The sequence below is a fragment of the Eurosta solidaginis genome, chromosome 2 (assembly GCF_040869045.1).
Source record: "Eurosta solidaginis isolate ZX-2024a chromosome 2, ASM4086904v1, whole genome shotgun sequence".
Lineage (NCBI taxonomy): Eukaryota > Metazoa > Arthropoda > Insecta > Diptera > Tephritidae > Eurosta > Eurosta solidaginis.
Genome location: NC_090320.1, coordinates 85,488,716 through 85,508,391, shown reverse-complemented (window position 1 = coordinate 85,508,391; position 19,676 = coordinate 85,488,716). Strand labels below are relative to the sequence as shown.

At 44.6% G+C, this 19,676-nt stretch overlaps 2 protein-coding genes and 1 long non-coding RNA gene across 8 annotated transcripts in view; 2 read left to right on the top strand and 1 right to left on the bottom strand.

Annotated features, from left to right (window-relative positions):
• The first annotated feature begins 472 nt into the window (after window positions 1-472).
• Window positions 473-2,404, top strand: LOC137242256 (uncharacterized). 2 transcript variants are annotated; one of them, XM_067769612.1, is made up of 4 exons: window positions 473-774; window positions 866-1,254; window positions 1,329-1,457; window positions 1,521-2,404. In XM_067769612.1, exons 1-2 carry the CDS (start codon window positions 588-590, stop codon window positions 1,198-1,200), a joined length of 522 nt encoding a protein of 173 aa, XP_067625713.1. In that variant the 5' UTR covers window positions 473-587; the 3' UTR covers window positions 1,201-1,254; window positions 1,329-1,457; window positions 1,521-2,404. The 2 variants fall into 2 exon arrangements, 1 of the variants encoding a protein (XP_067625713.1); XR_010950153.1 differs by having other exon boundaries at window positions 475-805; window positions 1,521-2,402.
• LOC137242257 (uncharacterized) lies at window positions 2,301-5,125 on the bottom strand. The gene is made up of 4 exons (XR_010950154.1): window positions 5,034-5,125; window positions 4,867-4,968; window positions 4,620-4,795; window positions 2,301-2,656 (listed from the first exon to the last, which is right to left on the bottom strand). It is a non-coding gene; the product is annotated as an uncharacterized lncRNA (long non-coding RNA).
• Window positions 5,126-5,736: 611 nt separating this feature from the next.
• The window catches only part of LOC137240053 (protein RCC2 homolog), a 130,125-nt gene continuing 116,185 nt past the window's right edge, over window positions 5,737-19,676 (top strand). For 2 of the 5 annotated variants that reach the window (XM_067765964.1, XM_067765965.1), the window contains exons 1-3: window positions 5,739-6,035; window positions 6,147-6,522; window positions 6,571-7,149. In XM_067765964.1, coding sequence (XP_067622065.1) covers window positions 6,193-6,522; window positions 6,571-7,149 — 909 coding nt within the window. In that variant the 5' untranslated portion in view covers window positions 5,739-6,035; window positions 6,147-6,192. Of the gene's footprint in view, window positions 6,036-6,146; window positions 6,523-6,570; window positions 7,150-19,676 lie in introns of all 5 variants that reach the window. The other 3 variants (XM_067765963.1, XM_067765962.1, XM_067765961.1) reach the window with 3 other exon arrangements.

Below are 19,676 nucleotides of genomic sequence, written 5' to 3'. Positions count from 1 at the left end.
ATTCGCAGCTAACCTAATTAATAGGCCGTTCACTGTCCGCCAGCAGTGACCCCCTTGGCCTGAGCTCAGCCATTGCCTAACCTTATTGCTACAACAACAACAACAACATAGTAACTCCTTCTAGTGACGAAGGTAGCTTTGATATGTAGAAGTTAAACAAACGTGGGGATAGGACACCACCCTGTGGCACCTAAATTATGGTCATAAATTGCTCCAAGATGCATCTGTAATGTATTCGTGTTTTATTTATTTACCGTCAAAATAAATTTTCACAACTTCTCACAAACAACGCGAGACGGTTAAAAATTTTCAAGGGGTTTTGATGACGCCCCATTGCTGATAATCAAATGACAATCGGTACAGATAGCATGTGTCCGGATCATGGTACAATTACCAGGTAGAAGCATTAGCAAAAATGCAACCCTCCCGTGTATTTTGTTGTTGCCGCTGAAACATAAACTGTCAATCGGTCTTTCAATTTTTGTTGTCAAAAGTGATGGAAGAAGAAATGTCATTTGTAATTTTTGTCAACAAACCGAAAACTAAAACAGAAAATTAACTGGTAAATGTTGGTTTTCTGCCCATAGATGAATCTTTGCCGCTCACGAAATATATTCTTTCACACCGACGCAGCACACGCAGTTGGCAAAATTCCAATTAATACAATTAACATTGATTTAATGTCAATATTTGGCCATAAATTATATGGTCCAAAGGGTATTTGGGCACTTTATATACAGAGTGGATCTGGACAAGAGCGTGGTATACGTAGTGGTAATGTACCTGTACTGATTTGGTGCTGCATGTAGGCTATTTGCCTTAACAATTTGTAGTTATCTTTCTGATATTTGTTTTGGTTTTTAAGGAAAACGTGACCTACTGGCCGAATTGTATTCGGATTTAAGCCCAAAATATATTGGATTTACAACACCGCCAACAGGAACTGGTGCTGCATATAACGGTAGCGAAAGTGATGGGGGACTTCAAAAAAGAAGTACACGGCGCCGCGAATTGCTTATATATACTACAAGTCCAGATATAGGCGGTAGCGATAGTGAACTTTTGACTGATGCAACGACTACGAGACGTACACGTAACCAGGCAATATCGCCTTCACCGACTACATTAGCTGTAGCAAGTAAAAAGTTTATAAGTCCTATTGAGAAATTACTTGTGCGAAATTGTGAGACACAAAAGTAGTCCGTAAATGGATTAAATCGCATTGGACTTTTTGCTATAAAAGATATACCAGCGGTAAGAGCGCTTATCTCTAGCTTCAAATATATATTAAGAGTGTTAAAAGTTATTGTTTAAAATTTATTTTGTAGGACACAGAGCTTACCTTCAATTATCATTGGGATGATCTGTTGGGTAATGAGATAAAAGTTTGTTTATGTGGTGCTGTTAAATGCGCTGGTGAAATTGGTGGCAAAACAAAAGAAGAAAAACCTTTTAAAGTGAGTTGTAACACAAAATTGCATAAATAATAAAAAAAGATAATATTCATTTTGGTTTTACAGGAGCATTCCACTATAACGGACGTCAGTAAGACAAAATCAGTTCATTAACGTAAAAGAAAACCCCTAAAAAGGCTGCGGAATCGCGTTGAGGAAGATAGTGGAAAAAAGATAATAAAAAACGTTCGGTAATTGTGCAGTTTAGGGGCCCCACCCTAAAATTTGTCCTTTTTTTTGAGTGAGGTATCAAAAGACGCGTATTCACGTCTAGATCAATAATCTGAAAGCGGAAGTTAACTTTTTTTACCCGTTCAAAAGATAATAACGAAAAACCGCCACGGTGATGCACAATTTTTTTTGTGGGTACAACAGAACAACAACCATATGCAAATCGCCAACTTCAACTGCAAATATCTCCGGACAGAGATACAATTTTTCTTTTCCGCCTTCGGATTATTGTTCTCGAGATTAATACGCGTCTTTTGATACCTCACTCAAAAATCTTGGCCCAACTTTAGGGTTGGGCCCCCAAACTGCACTATTACCAAACGTTCTTTGGTTAACGTGAAGATGGCTGAAGAAGTTCCAAATGCAACTAATACAAGCAGTGAAATGACAAATTTGGAAAAGCAAATTGAGGACAACACTACTGAAACGCCTACCGCTCATGACGAAAGGAATTATAATGCTGGTGTAAAGCCATAAAATTGCTGATGCGATGGAAAACATGAAATTGTACCTAGTATGAAGATTAATGAAAATGCAAGCTTACTATGTAGTAGGGCATGTTTTTCTTTCAATTATTTTTTGTTTGTGTAATTAAATCGAAGCTTCCTCACAAAATGTTTTTCTGAGTGTAAAACTCATTTCCGTGTAAACATTAGATTGATATTTGTTATTAATATGTTTACATACTTTTTGATTTCACAATAAATTTAAAATATCACAATTTCATTTCACAGAAAGAATTTTTAATGTATTAATTCGTAAAATGTTTGAAAAAACTGCGAAATATGAAATTTTCACTACAAATTAAATTCGTCTTTGCTCTAACAACCAGGAGGCTTTTGTATCAATTTAGGTTTTAGGCCGGATCTGGTATCGTTACCTGCTATGGCAAAAGTTCGGTTTTGAGTGTTTCCGTATCGGTTATACTCCGGTTTTGGTTTCTTGTCATTCCCTTTTTTCTATGTATTGCCCTGAAAATAACCATAATTTTAATAATATAATAATAAGGATATAAATAATCCAAAAGTAAATTTATCTAATATATAAAATTGAAATGAAAGCTGTTGATGAGTGCTATAGTACAGGATAATTTTCATACCCCTGGGTGACTAGGCTTTCGAGATATAGGCCAAAACGTGGACCCGGGTACCCCTAAAATGTGTGTGTATTATGGATATCAAATGAAAGCTGTTGCTGAGAGCTCTAAAGTTCATTGTTATATTCGGAGTCGCATCAACCTAGCAGAACTGATAAATATGCATGCGAAGCCGAAATAAAGACAAGAATTAATAATACCCACATACCTCTTTACATACGTTCTATTCTATTTGCCTGAAATTTCGTATATAAATTTGCCTATATTAGTATTTACGATGCTTTTTTCGGGGAAGTATACCAGAGATGGACTGGGACTGGGATTAGGACTAGGACTGGGACTGAGACTGAGACTCGGAGTGGGACTGGGACTGAGACTCGGAATGGAACTGGAACAAAATACATACCACCCTCTGGGACTGGCAATAAGAGATGAAGAAGAAGGAGAAAAACTTGAGAAAAGAGAAAAGAGAGGAGACTGAGAAAGAGATAGAATGAGTCGAAGATGGAGATAAAGCGAAAAAGACGGAGGGAGGAGTGAATAAAAAGATTAGGAAAAAGTGTAGAGGGGTAGGGCAGAGTTAGGCGGAAAAAGCTTATTAAAATGTATGCAGATAGGCCAAATTTAGGGCAGAAAAACGTCTGCCGGGTCTGCTAGTAATATGTAAAACATAATTGCCTATCAAATTTTTCTCTTGGTGGCCCTGATAAGGGCCGTTTTGCGTAGGTATAATTGATTCGCAATTTTTTCTCTTTGGTGGTTAGTGGTAGCCCTGATAAGGGCCGTTTTTCGTATATATAGTTTTTCAATCACATTTTGGAATCATATTTGAATCAAATGTGTTTACTTTAGGTTATCAAAAATTTATAATAATTTTTCATTCTGCTTTCTGAATCTTGTATGAATATGTATGTTGACTGAATAATGAATTTTATACTTGTTGAAATTTTACTTTTCATTAAAAATCTTTTTTTTTTCGCATACACATATTTTTTCATGCAGCTAAAAAAAAATATACAAAAATTTTATTATTTATGCAGAAGATATTCATTATTCAAGACAAAAATAATGTAGTGCTGCTTGTGAACGAAGATTTCCCCAACCATTTCTCTCCTTCAGCTTCCCAGAAAATACATAATGATTGGACAATACATAGGTTGTGAGCTATTTGAACCCCAGGTAAGTGAAACTATCTTGACATACCTGGATACGGCTTCAACATCCCGCAGTCGCAGGTGTATATCGGTCAAATTTGTTTGCGAGTTAGCTGTGGTTCGACTAGCTCACTTTTGCATGCTTTCTTCCCCTGATGAAATAAGATTATTATGTAGTATCCTATTTTGAATGAGATATGAAGATTATAATGGCATTCCAAAATGATTCAAAAATCTCAACCAAAACGATTGAAATATATTCACGAATATGATCAGAAAATGACTGTGAAAAGCAGTCAAATATTACTCTAAAACTATTAAAGCTCAATTTTACAATGATATCAAATATGAATAAAAAGCGTTTCGAAATAGGAATCATAAATGATTATTCAAGAATAATCACATTTATGGTACATTTTTCTCTAGACGATACGAACAGAAAATGCTTTTAAATTTGAACGTTTTTAATCATCTTGGGGTATGATATTTAAATATTTTTTGATCAAAACTTTCAATAAATACTGGGTGGGAACTATTTTGTTTTAATTTGTAATGTTGAATACATAAATGGTTTTAAGCCCAATCCCAAGTTTTATGCACAAATAAAAGCTATGGTACTTTACTCCTAAGTTCTACGCATGCCAATTAGTATATATACAATACAAGGTAACGGAAAACACTTACCACGTAGCAACATCTTCTACATCTGTCCTTCTGTAAAAACAGACTCCACGGCAGACATTACGATGGCCGTGTTGGCAATATTTCCTTTCAATTTTTCATTCTCCTCACGTAGCTTAAGATTTTCCACCCTCAAGCGGGTAATTTCTGATTCCATTGCACACTGGAGTAATATTTCACTAAATAAATTAAATTTATATGAGGTATTAGAAAGACTAAAATGTAAAGTGAATAAACTACGGGAACTTACTGCGTCTGGGTTTCACAGCTTATTTGTTGAACATTATGTATATCCGTTTGTGTGCTGCAGTTTTTCCGTGCCAAGTATTGGCTTTTCGCTCCAAACGTGTCACTTAAACAAAAAAAACCAAACATGTAGAAGGGACTTTATCAAATAACTTGCATATATTATATTACTTTTCTTTCATATTAGAGATGAAAGGTTCACTTTGTAGCGGCGAAAGTATTGTCCGAAATTTTGGTAGATCACCGTAGGAATTGCGGTTGGGAGACGAGACAACTTTCGTTTTTAACAAACTCTTGATTAGTACTCCTAAGTCATAAATAAAATTATATTTCATTTTTTATCTTGCACCAATCGGGAAACTGAATACTTACATAAAAGCCGGTAAATATAGCGACGGAGTGGAGTTGGGCATCAAATTTACTCTTTGCGCTCCCACAATTAGGTCAGAGGCTTGAAAATGGAGCGAGCAAATGAAGCCGTTTTGCGGAAACTTAACGCCACAAGCCTTTTCCCAATTTTTTCTCTTCCTTGGATCTTGCGGGACTGTGAAAAGCTTCACACCCGCTTCCTCCCTTCTAATATTGCACAAACAACACTTTCCCATATTTAAATATGCACAAAACACAAGTAAATTCTGTTTTCTTTCTTTACAAAAATTTGCAAAACATTTAAAAACCACTGCGTATTAAGAAATTTTCACATCAAAAGTAAATAAACGAAAAATGTAAACATAAACAAAGTTTGACATTTTATGACCACCTTCGAATGAAAAAACATGTAAAATGCAACTCTGATGCTTTTACCTGGTAATTGTACCATGGTCCCGATTATGTGATACAAAGCTTGTTTTGAGCGTTGATCGTTACGATGATAGTTCTGTCCATCAGATTTCGTTGTAAATTACAGTCAATGTTCTTGTAGGGATATTTCGAGGTTACCATTCTGTTTACTCGAAATGGTACCTTTTTATGGAAAATTTACGTTTCGAGTGGCAACTGACTAATAATCCGCCATGGTTTTCTTTGTGGCGTCACTTTCTACAGTTTAATAGCCAGAATTTGTTTTGAAATTTTTGCATGGTAAATGTAACATTAAATTTCAGGATTTTATATGAAGGAAGGGTATTACTTTTAAAAAATTAGACTCATTCAAGCCAAAAACACGAATATAATGTGAGAATAAAAAGAATTCTATTTTGACATCTATGGCACCGCTCTTGCTGTACCCGTTTTTAAAATTCCGTGTAATAAGCGAATAAAGAATACATTTTTTTTTTCGTGTAGAAGTACAATATCTATCCATACATCATCTTATTAAAGAATAAGCAATATGTCTGCAAAACGTAAAGTTGGTGGAAACAGTGCTGGCCCTAACAAACGTCGCCAAAAAAAGCAAGAGGATTTCAAAGATGTGTTAAGCGATGCATCCAGTGAAGATGGCCAGTCTACCACAAACCAAGTGGAGGTTTTAATTCCTAATGAGGATTTAGATCCCCCTACGAAATTGCCAGAAGATCTACTTGCATCCTTGGACAAAAGTCCGGGCCAGTTGCTAATTTCCGGAATGGTGACATGGGATTTGACTGGCAAACGGGATCGCAAAAATGTGGCGAAAGTTCGACCCAATCTGTATAACTTTCATCGATTTACTGATGAAAAGGTATGTTTATTTCGATAAAGTTGTTTGGTTTTAACCAGCTTTTTTCAGTATCGGTATTGTGCAAGTAGTCCAACTTCTGCTCACACCCTTCTAATAAACATGGCTCGTAAGGCGATTTCTTTTGGCCGCAATCCTTTCGGTCAATTGGGATTACCTGATGTGAAAATATGCGAAACACCTACTATTATTCCTGGTTTGGAAAGCGTCAACGTTGTCCAAGTTGCATGTGGTCGGCACCATTCCCTCTTTTTGACTGAAACAGGTACTGTTTATGCCTGCGGAGAGAATAAGTCTGGCCAATGTGGTATAGGTAACACCCAGCCGGTGGTAAATATCCCAACCCCAATAAACTACCGTGGTCCGCCAATTATTCGTATATGTTGTGGAGCCGAGTTTTCAGTGATTCTCGACATCAAAGGTAATTTGCATACATTTGGGTTACCCGAATACGGTCAATTGGGACATAACACAGATGCAAAGTATTTCGTCAATGCGAACAAATTATCTTTTCACTTTGAAACGTCTCCAAAAAAAATCGTACTTTATATTGAGAAAAGCAAGGAAGGACATGTAACACCTGTAGAGAACGTTCAAATTGTCGACTTCGCCTGCGGTAATAATCATACGGTTAGTATTAAAAAAAAAAATATTTGTTACTATACAATTTTTTTCTGGCTGTTTATTTACAACTGGGATTTTTGTTGTTGTATTGACGACAAAGCCACTCCCCGAAGGGGCGTGTTATGTTGTTCTTGTTGTTGTTCTTGTTGGTGTTCTTGTTGGTGTTCTTGTTGTTGTTGTTCTTGTTGTTGGTGTTGTTATTGTAGCAGTGCTTTGCCCCATCCAATAGGTGTGAGCAAACACAAATTGTTATCAATATCCTCTAACGGGAGTCCAAGGAAACTTGCTGTTTAACAGGGGTGGACCATGATGACAGGGGTTTTAGAGGAGTTGGTTCCACATTACAATTGAAGAGATGGTTAGTGTCATGTGGGGACACATTGCAGCAGGGCATACATTTTGTATGTCGGGGTTGATTCTGGATGTTACAGTATCCAGGTCAAAGTTTACCTAGAGTGACTCCCGTTTCACTAGGGAGTGGTAGTTCGTCTTCTGCAAGTTTAGGGAATTGTTCTTTGATTACAGGATTCACCGGGAAATTCCTGACAGAGGCCCGACGCCTGTTTGTGGAGTTCACCAAGGACCTGCTTGTGTTTTTTTGTTTCAAACGGCTGAGTTCTCAGGTGCCATATTTCCTCAAAATGCATACGGCAATGACTCCTTAAGATCCTAGGCGGTGTTGGCTCATCAATCATATGTCTGTTGGGATGCCTAGGTTTCTGGGAATTCAACAGGAACTTTCTGGTTAGCATCTCATTTCTCTCCCTGATGGGGAGTATTCTCGCCTCATTATATAGATGGTGTTCTGGGGACATAAGAAGACAGCCCATGGCGATTCTGAAAGCAGTATTTTGGCAGGCCTGTAGCTTCTTCCAGTGGGTAATTTTTAAGCTTGGCGACCATATAGGGGCGCGTAGCACCCAGTCGGCTGGTCAATTGCTTTATATGTGGTAATAAGCGTTTTTTTGTCCCCCCAGCGGGTTAGGGGATCAGAATATACCCGCGGTAGGTATGCCTGTCGTAAGAGGCGACTAAAGTACCATATTCAAGGGGCTGTGTAGCGCAACCCTTCAGGTTGCCAGCGCAATATATAGCTTCTCCAAACCCAATTGTCAACATCACCTATCCGCGGCGAATCCTGTTTCACTAACAGACGAGGCTCTGGCGACCCCAAACTCCTAATGGAATTTTGGGGTAGGGAGGGAGGGAATGTCCTGAAGGTTTAATGTGGCCACATAAATCGTTCCCGAGATGGTGGGCTAGCACCTTAATGGTGCTATGGTACCGGAGCGTACCGGATTTGTATCCGGCAAAGGACCATCACATCGATGACACTCCCCAACGCCTTCGGGGAGCAACCTTATCGCTACAACAACACCAACAACAGCGTTTTTTTTGTCTTTTCCCCAAGTACTGCCAGCAAGGGATTTGAGGATTTTATTACGGCTCTGGATTTTCGAAACGATTGCGGCTGCGTGCTCACCAAAATGTAGATCCTGATCAAACGTCACACCCAAGATTTGGGGTGTAGGACAGTCGGTAGCGTAGTGCCATCGACGTGGATGTTCAAAATGGTCGACATTTGGGACGTCCAAGTTGTAAATAGGGTCGCGGATGATTTAGTCGATGATAATGCGAGGTTTCGCAAGGCAAAAAAACTGGAGAGATCAGGGAGGTCGCTTCCCAAGACAGTCGGTTCTATGTACGGGAGCGACTCGGGGTTTTTCCCGACCAAGGACTGTCATTTCAGTGTGACCCCATCTAATTTGTTTCGTCCCTCCCACAAATTGTCATCCTCCCAACAGCTCCTTCCAGCAAGACTGCTCCATATTCTCTTACTCCGGGAAGGCATCGAATCCAATCCGGGTCCGTCTCCTGACCCCGGTCCTGAGAAATGGTTTTGCTGCATCTGCCGGAAAAGAATCTTTTTAGGACGGTCATACTCTGTTCAGTGTGTCTCGTGCAAAGGATGGTTGCATCGGACAGGTTGTTCTGGGCTTGATCCCAAAACCCGACGTCCACGTAACTTTTATAAATCTTTTGTGGCTCCTTGGTGTTCACGCCCAAGCGCGTCCCGTAGTCTACGCCTCAGCGCCCCCACTACCTTCCAGCAGCCCCGCTGCTCTGCAAGCACAACAAGTACCCGCTGCTGCTCGTGCCCCACGGCGCCAACAACTCAAATATCTGATACCACTCATAACTACTATCAGCCACTGCACCCGTCTTCTCCCCCCCCCCCCCTCTTTTCCGGCAGCAATCGTGCAGGTCAGGGAAACAGACTCTTAGTCCCTACCTCCGTTTGCACCGTCTGCCAGCACAGAATATATAGGTTTGCGACATCCGCCCAATGCAGCTCCTGCCTAGATGTTCTGGTCTCCGCGATGTCAACCCCCCGACGGGTTTCATCGCGTCATGTTGCCAGGTCGCAAACCCAAATCATCCGGGTACGCCAATGCTTGCCCAAGGACGCCCAGTCCCAGGGCCACAACAGCAATTGGGTCCTGGCCTTCCACAACCCAGGAATAGTCACCCGTCACTTACCCCCAGATTGGCGACGTCTCCCTTATGCACTTCAGAATTCTGCAGTTAAACTGTAATGGACTAACTGGGAAGATTACGCAGATAGTCGATTTCATGAAGCGGCACAACATCCGCATTGCTGCGATTCAAGAGACTAAACTCACAGCAAGATCTGCATTGCAGACCTGCTCTGTGTATAATGTCCACAGGAAAGACCGCGAGAGCGGAAATGGGGGCGGTCTTGCGTTTATCATACACCACTCTGTGCAATATTATATATTTGATCCTGGCATCGACCGCAGGGACAATGTCTTAGAACGTCAAGGCCTATCTGTCCGGTCAGGCGATGCAAACATAGAAATCATCAACATCTACATCCCTCCTGCCACCTGTTGCCCCAGTGGATACCGCCTTAATATCAGGGCCTTACTGGCAACAATCGCATTATCTTAGACGATTTCAATGCCCATCATGATCTATGGCATTCAAACTTGCGGGCGGACAGTAGGGGTGAGGTGTTGGCGGATCAAATAGAAGAAACGACGTTCTGCACAATAAACGGAGACACCCCAAACGTATGGTAGGAAGCTGTCACAGCTCGCCAGATATCTCAATCGTGAGCGCAGAACTCGTAAACTGCGTCAACTGGCAGGCGATGGTAACATTGGCATCCGACCACCTGCCCATACTTATTTCGCTTGAGCGTACCGCCGACTTCATTGTCACTGAAAAACGCACTTTCATAAACTTCAAAAAAGGAAAGTGGGGGGGGGGGGGGGGGTATAAATTCTTTACAGACAACCGCTTTGCTGCCCTCCCTATCCCGACTGATGCCCGCCAAGGGGAGCGTGCCTTCCGTAAGGTCATTAAATTCGCCTCGGCACATTTCATTCCCGCCGGGAGAATTCCCGAAATCCGGCCCACTTCCCGGCGGAGGCCGCAAACTTAGCGAGAGAACGTGACCTTATAAGACAGCTTGATCCAGGCGACCCCCAAATGAGGGATATAAAACAACGCATCAGATTGCTTGTGGATGAACACAAGCGGGCGAAATGGGAGGAGCACCTAAGAGGTTGTAACCTCTACCGGTGTGGGTAAACTTTGGTCCACCGTAAAGTCCCTATCGAATCCGACTAAGCACAAAGACAAAGTTTCCATCGCCTTTGGCGACAAAGTGCTGTCGGACGCGAAAATGCATCCTACGGTCGTCAAAGATAGACGGAGAGCCAATAGACACGCACATAAACACAAATTCAGCGCGTCACCAATCACCATCACCGCTAAAGAGGTTGAGGACGCCATTGGTCGTGCTAAACCATCCAAAGCAGTGGGCCCAGACGGCAAAGCCATGCCGATGCTTAAAAGCTTAGGGAAAGAGGGTTTCAGATATTTAGCGCATGTCTTCAACCTGTCTCTTTCCACCTTTGTCATACCTGAGAAATGGAAAATGGTCAAGGTGGTCCCGCTACTAAAGCCTGGGAAACCAGCTAACATAGGTGAGTCGTATCGTCCGATATCACTCCTATCGCCAGTGGCAAAGACGCTTGAAGCCATTTTGCTCCCTTATTTCCAAGCAAATTTGCAGCTAGCCCCTCATCAGCATGGCTTCAGAAAACTTCATAGCACTACCACCGCGCTAAATGCCATTAGCACCCAGATAAATTGCGGTTTAAATCAATACCCCCACCATAGAACAGTACTCCTAGCGCTAGACCTATCAAAAGCTTTTGATACGGTCAACCATGGCTCGTTACTGCAAGACCTGGAAGGGTCTACCCTTCCCCCATGTGTTAAAAGGTGGACCGCAAATTATCTGAGTGGTCGGCAGGCATCGGTGCAATTTAGAAACGAAACATCAAAACCAAGGAGAATTAAACAAGGGGTGCCACAGGGTGGTGTCCTATCCCCACTTTTGTTTAATTTCTACATATCTAAGCTACCTTCCCTACCGGAAGGAGTCACAATCGTTTCCTACGCCGATGACTGCACAATAATGGCCACAGGCCCAGGCCCAAAGATCGATGCGCTATGCAATAAAATAAACGGCTACCTCCCTTATCTCTCCAGTTTTTTCGCCGCTAGGCGGTGCTGGTTCGTCAATCAGATGTCTGTTGGGATGCCCAGGTTTCTGGGTATTCAACAGAAACTGTTTGGTCAGCATATCATTTCTCTCCCTGATGGGGAGTATTCTCGCCTCATTATGCAGATGGTGTTCTGGGGACATAAGAAGACAGCCCGTGGCGATTCTGAGAGCAGTATTTTGGCAGGCCTGTAGTTTCTTCCAGTGGGTGGTTTTTAGGCTTGGCGACCATATGGGTGACGCGTAGCACGTAATCGGCTGGCTAATTGCTTTGTATGTGGTCAAGAGCGTTTCTTTATCTTTTCCCCAGGTACTGCCAGCAAGGGATTTGAGGATTTTATTACGGCTCTGAATTCTTGGAACAATTGCGGTTGCGTGCGCACCAAAATGTAGATCCTGATCAAACGTCACACCCAAGATTTTGGGGTGTAGGACAGTCGGTAGCGTAGTGCCATCGACGTGGATGTTCAATATGGTCGACATTTGGGGCGTCCATGTTGTAAATAAGGTCGCGGAAGATTTAGTCGGTGACAATGCCAGGTTTCGCGAGGCGAAAAAACTGGAGAGATCAGGGAGATAGCCGTTTATTTTATTGCATAGCTCATCGATCTTTGGGCCTGGGCCTGTGGCCATTATTGTGCAGTCATCGGCGTAGGAAACGATTGTGACTCCTTCCGGTGGTGAAGGTAGCTTAGATATGTAGAAATTAAACAAAAGCGGGGATAGGACACCACCCTGTGGCACCCCTTGTTTAATTCTCCTATGTTTTGATGTTTCGTTTCTGAATTGCACCGATGCCTGCCGACCACCCAGATAATTTGCGGTCCACCTTTTAAGACATGGGGGAAGGGTGGACCCTTCCAGGTCCTGCAGTAACGAGCCATGGTTGACCGTATCAAAAGCTTTTGATAGGTCTAACGCTACGAGTACTGTTCTATGGTGGGGATATTGATTCAAACCGCAATTTATCTGGGTGCTAATGACATTTAGCGCGGAGGTAGTGCTATGGAGTTTTCTGAAGCCATGCTGATGAGGGGCTAGCTGCAAATGTGCTTGGAAATAAGGGAGCAAAATGGCTTCAAGCGTCTTTGCCACTGGCGATAGGAGAGGTATCGGACGATATGACTCACCTACGTTAGCTGGCTTCCCAGGCTTTAGTAGCGGGACCACCTTGGCCATTTTCCATTTCTCGGGTATGACAAAGGTGGAAAGAGACAGGTTGAAGACATGCGCTAAGTATTTGAAACCCTCTTTCCCTAGGTTTTTAAGCATCGGCATGGCTATGCCGTCTGGGCCCACTGCTTTGGATGGTTTAGCGCGACCAATGGCGTCCTCAACCTCTCTAGCGGTGATGGTAATTGGTGACGCGCTGAGTTTGTGTTTATGTGCGTGTCTATTGGCTCTCCGTCTATCTTTGTCGACCGTAGGATGCATTATATATTATCGGCAGAAAGCGCTCGCGCATTTTTTCGCATCCGACAGCACCTTATCGCCAAAGGCGATGGAAATTTTGTCTTTGTGCTTAGTCGGATTCGATAGGGACTTTATGGTGGACCAAAGTTTACCTACACCGGTAGAGAGGTTACAACCTCTTAGGTGCTCTTCCCATTTCGCCCGCTTGTGTTCGTCCACAAGCAATCTGATGCGTTGGTTTATATCCCTTATTTGGGGGTCGCCTGGATCAAGCTGTCTTATAAGGTCGCGTTCCCTCGCTAAGCTCGCGGCCTCCGCCGGGAAGTGGGGCCGGATTTCGGGAATTCTCCCGGCGGGAATGAAATGTGCCTAGGCGGATTTAATGACCTTACGGAAGGCACGCTCCCCTTGGCGGGCATCAGTCGGGATAGGGAGGGCAGCAAAGCTGCTGTCTGTTGCAGATTTATATTCTTCCCACTTTCCTTTTTTGAAGTTTATGAAAGTGCGTTTTTCGGTGACGATGAAGTCGGCGGTACGCTCGAACGAAATAAGTATGGGCAGGTGGTCGGATGCCAATGTTACCATCGGCTGCTAGTTGACGCAGTTTACGAGTTCTGCGCTTACGATTGAGACATCTGGCGAGCTATGACAGCTTCATACCACACGTGTGGGGGCGTCTCCGTTTATTGTGCAGAACGTCGTTTCGTCTATTTGATCCGCCAACATCTCACCCCTACTGTCCGCCCGCAAGTTTGAATGCCATAGGTCGTGATGGGCATTGAAATCGCCTAAGATAATGCGATTGTTGCCAGTGAGTAAGGCCTCGATATTAGGGCGGTATCCACTGGGGCAACAGGTGACAGGAGGGATGTAGATGTTGATGATTTCTAGATTTGCATCGCCTGACCGGACAGATAGGCCTTGACGTTCTAAGACATTGTCACTGCGGTCGATGCCAGGATCAAATATATGATATTGCACAGAGTGGTGTATAATAAACGCGAGGCCGCCTCCATTTCCGCTCTCGCGGTCTTTCCTGTGGACATTATAACCAGAGCAGGTCTGCAATGCAGATCTTGCCGTGAGTTTAGTCTCTTGAATCGCAGCAATGCGGATGTTGTGCCGCTTCATGAAATCGACTATCTCCGTAATCTTCCCAGTTAGTCCATTACAGTTGAACTGCAGAATTCTGAAGTGCATGAGGGGTCACGCCGCCACTCTAGGGGTAAGTGAGGGGTAACTACGCCTAGGTTGTGGAAGGCCAGGACGCAATTGCTGTTGTGGCCTTGGGACTGGGCGCCCTTGGGCAAGCATAGGGGTACCCGGATGATTTGGGTTTGCGACCTGGCAACATGGCGCGATGAAACCCGTCGGGGGGTTGCCGTCGCGGAGACCAGAACATCTAGGAAAGTGGCACCACCCAAGGCAGGAGCTGCATTGAGCGGATGTCGCAAACCTATATATTCTGTGCTGGCAGACGGTGCAAACGGAGGCAGGGACTAAGAGTCTGTTTCCCTGACCTGCACGATTGCTGCCAGAAAAGAGGGGGGGAGAAGAAGACGGGGGCAGGGGCTGATGCTCAGCATTGCTACCAGCTCTACTACGAAGGTAGTAGTTATGAGTGGTATCAGCTGTTTGAGTTGTTGGCGCCGTGGGGCGCGAGCAGCAGCGGGTACTTGTTGTGGCTTGCTGAGCAGCGAAGCTGCTGGAAGGTAGTGGGGATACGCTTAGGCGTAGACTACGGGACACCCTTGGGCGGGAGCAGCAAGGAGCCACAAAAGATTTATAAAAGTTACGTGGACGTCTGGTTTTGGGATCAAGCCCAGAACAACCTGTCCGATGCAACCATCCCTTGCACGAGACACACTGAACAGAGTATGACCGTCCTAAAAAGATTCTTTTCTGGCAAATGCAGCAAAACCATTTCTCATGACCGGGGTCAGGAGACGGACCCGGATTGGGTTCGATACCTTCCCGGAGTAAGAGAATATGTAGCAGTCCTGCTGCAAGGAGCTGCTGGGAGGATCACAATTTGTGGGAGGGACGAAACAAATTAAATGGGGTCACACTGAAATGACAGTCCTTGGTCGGGAAAAATCCCGAGTCGCTCCGGTACATAGAACCGACTGCCTTGGGAAGCGGGGCTTAAGGAGTCATCTCCGTAAGCATTTTGAGGAAATACCGCACCTGAGAACCCAGCCGTATGAAGCGAAAAAACACAAGCAGGTCCTTGGTGAACTCTATGAACAGGCGTCGGACCTTTATGCCGGGAATTGCCCGGTGAATCCAGCACTTAAAGAAAAGTATCCAAAACTCGCGGAAGAGGAACGCATACTCCCCAGGGAAACGCGTGTCACTCTTGCTCAACTTCGTTCTGGATACTGCAACAGGTTAAACTCTTACCTATCCAGAATAAACCCCGACATACAAAATGTATGCCCCGCTTGCAATATGTCCCCACATGACTCCAACCATCTCTTTAATTGTATTGTGGAACCAACGTCTCTAACACCCCTTTCCTTATGGTCCACCCCTGTTGAAACGGCAAGTTTCCTTGGACTCCCGTTAGAGGATATTGATGACAATTTGTGATCGGTCGCGGCTATTAGGTGGGGCGAGCATTGCTACAACAACAACAACGGCTCTTCCTGAATCCCGATTCTTCTGGGATGATCACATTGTGCTTCTCTAAGTATGCCACAAGTTTATTCTTCACCACTCTCCATAATTTTTTCATCTGGTGTATGATAAACGCGAGGCCGCCTCCATTTCCGCTCTCGCGATCTTTTCTGTGGACATTATACCCAGAACAAGTATGCAGTGCAGATCTTGCTGTGAGTTTAGTCTCTTGAATCGCAGCAATGCGGATGTTGTGCCGCTTCATGAGATCGACTATCTCCGTGATCTTCCCAGCTAATCCATTACAGTTTAACTGCAGAATTCTGAAGTGCATAGGGGGAGACGTCGCCACTCTGGGAGTAAGTGACGGGTGACTGCGCCTGGGTTGTGGAAGGCTAGGGCGCAACTGCTGTTGTGGCCCTGGGACTGGACGTCCTTGGGTAAGCATTGTGGTACCCGGTGTATTTCGGTATGCGGCGTGGCAACATGGCGCAATGAAACCCATCGAGGGGTTGCCGTCGCGGAGACCAGAACATCTAGGAAAGTGGCACCGCCCATGGCAGGAGCTGCATTGGACGGATGTCGCAAACATATATATTCTGTGCTGGCAAACGGTGCAAAGGGAGGTAGGGACTAATAGTATGTTTCCCTGACCTACACAATTGCTGCTCGAAAAGAGGGGGGGGGGGGGGGGAAGACGGGGGCAGGGGCTGATGCCCGGCATTGTTCCCGACTCTACTACGGAGATTGTAGGTATGAGTAGGAGAAGCCGTATGAGTTGATGGCGCCGTGGGGCGCCAGCAGCAGCGGGTACTTGTTGTGGCTTGCTGGGCAGAGGGGCTACTGGAAGGTAGTGGGGGCGGGGGCGCTAAGGCGCAGACTACGGGACGTCCTAGGGCGTGAACAGCAAGGAGCCACAAAAGATTTATAGAAGTTACGTGGACGTCTGGTTTTGGGATCTAGCTCAGAGCAACCTGTCCGATGCAACCATTCCTTACACGAGACACACTGACAAGAGTATCACCATCCTAAAAAGACTTTTCCGGCAGATGCAGCAAAACCATTTTTCAGGAACGGGGGTCCGGAGACGGACCCGGATTGGGTTCAATACCTTCCCGGAGCAAGAGAATATGGAGCAGTCCCGCTGCAAGGAGCTGCTGGGAGGATGACAATTTGAGGGAGGGACGCAACAAATTAAATGTGGTTACAATGAAATGGCAGTCCTTGGTCGGGAAAAATCGCGAGTCGCTACGGTACATAGGACCGACGGCCTTGGGAAGCGAAATCGCACTATCTTAGGCGATTTCAATGCCCATCACGATCTATGGCATTCAAACTTGCAGGCAGACAGTAGGGGTGAGATGTTGGTGGATAAATAGATGAAACGACGTTCTGCACAATAAATATAGACGCCTCCACACGTATGGTAGGAAGCTGTCACAGTTCGCCGGATATATCAATCGTGAGCGCAGGACTCGTAAACTGCGTCAACTGGCATCTGACCACATGCCTATACTTATTTCGCTCGAGCGTACCGCCGACTTCATCGTCACTGAAACACGCACTTTCATAAACTTTAAAAAAGGAAAGTGGGACGAATACAAATACTTTACAGACAACCGCTTTGTTGCCCTCCCTATCCCGACTGATGCTCACCAAGGGGTGCGTGCTTTCCGCAAGGTCATTGAATCCGCCTCGACTCGCTTCAATCCCGCCGGTAGAATTCCCGAAATTCGGCCTCACATTCCGGCGGAGGCCGAAAATTTTAGCGGGAGAACGTGACCTTATAAGACAGCTCGATCCCGGCGAACCCCAAATAAGGGATATAAGCCAACGCATCAGATTGCTTGTGGATGAACACAAACGGGCGAAAGGGGAGGAGCACCTAAGCGGTTGTAACCTCTCTGCCGTTGTAGGTGAGCTATGGTCCAACATAAAGTCCCTATCGAATCCCCCTAAGCACAATGACATAATTTCCATCGCCTTTGGCGATAAAGTGCTTTCGGATGCGAAAAAATGCGCGAGCGCTTTCTGCCGACAATATATAATGCATTCTATGGTCGACAAAGATAGACGGAGCGCCAACAGACACGCACATAAACATAAATTCAGCGCGTCTCCAATTACCATCATTTCATTTCATTTATTTATTGACAGTCACCGTCAAAGAGGTTAAGGATGCATCAGTCATGTTAAACCATCCAAAGCAGTGGGCCCAGACGACATAGCCATGCCGATGCTTAAAAGCCTAGGGAAAGAGGGTTTCAAATATTTAGCGCATGTCTTCATCTTGTCTGTTACACCTTGGTCGTTCCCGAAAAATGGAAAATGGCCAGGGTGGTCCCGCTACTAAAGCCTAGGAAACCAGCTAACATAGGAGAGTCATATCGCCCGATATCTCTCCTGTCGCCAGTAGCCAAGACGCTTGAAGCCATTTTGTTCCCCTACTTCAAGGCAAATTTGCAGCTAGCCTGTCATCAGCATTACTTTAGAAAACTCCATAGTACCATCACCGTACTAAATGCCATTAACACCCAGATAAATTTCGGTTTAAAATCAAAACCGCCACCATAGAACCGTACTCGTTGCGCTAGACCATCAAAAGCTTTTGGTACGGTCAACCATGGCATGTTACTGCAAGAGCTGGAAGGGTCTACCCTTCCATCATGCCTTAAAAGGTGGACCGTAAATTATGTGGGTGGTTGGGAGCATCGGCGCAATTTAGAAGCGAAACATCAAAACCAAGAAGAATTCAACAAGGGGTCCCACATGGTGGTTTCCTATCCCCACTTTTGTTTAACTTCTACATATCAAAGCTACCTTCGCCACCAGAAGGAGTTACTATCGTTTCCTACGACGATGACTGCACAATAATGGCAACAGGCCCAGGTCCCCAGATCGATGAGCTTTTCAACAGAATAAACGGCTACCTTCCTGATCTCTCCAGTTTTTTCGCCTGGCGAAACCTGACATTATCACCGACTAAATCCTCCGCGACCTTTTTTACAACATGGACGTCCCAAATGGCGACCATTTGGAAAATCCACGTCGATGGCACTACGCTGCCGACTATCCTACACCCCAAATTCTTGGGTGTGACGTTTGATCAGGATCTACATTTTGGTGAGCATGCAGCCGCATTTGTACCGAAAATCCAGAGCCGTAATAAAATCCTCAAATCTCTTGCTGGCAGTACTTGGGGAAAAGACAAAGAAACGCTCATAACCACTTACAAAAAAATTGGCCAACCGGTTGCATGCTACGCGTCCCCTATATGGTCGCAAAGCCTAAAAACTGCACAGCGGAAGAAGCTGCAGGCTTGCAATGTGTCCCCACATGACACCAACCATCTCTTTAATTGTAATGTGGAACCATCGCCTCTAACACCCCTCATATTATGGTCCACCCCTGTTGAAACAGCAAGTTTCCTTGGACTCCTGTTAGAGGATATGGATGACAATTTGTAATCGGTCGCACCTATTGGATGGGGCGAAGCACTGCTACAACAACAGCAATTGCGTCCTGGCTTCCCTCAACTCAGGCGTAGTCACCCGTCACCTACCCCTAGAGTGAAGACGTCTCCCAGGGGTGAGATGTTGGCGGTTCTAATAGAAGAAAGGACGTTCTGCACAATAAACGGAGATCCCCCCCTCGTATGGCGATGTAAACCTAGAAATCATCAATATCCTCCTGCACCTGTTGCCCCAGTGGATACCGCCCTAATATCGGAGCACTCCTCACTGGCGATAATTGCACTATCTTAGGTGATTTCAATGCCCATCACAATCTATGGCATTTAAACCTGCAGGCGGACAGCAGGGGTGAGATGTTGGCGGATCAAATAGAAGAAACGACGTTCGGCACAATAAACGGGGACGCCCCTACTCGTATGGTAGGAAGC

Coding starts and splice junctions, on each gene's coding strand:
- LOC137242256 (XM_067769612.1), top strand. CDS start 588: ATGAATCTTTGCCGCTCACGAAATATATTCTTTCACACCGACGCAGCA. Junction 775..865: donor AGAGCGTGGTATACGTAGTG/GTAATGTACCTG, acceptor TTGGTTTTTAAG/GAAAACGTGACCTACTGGCC.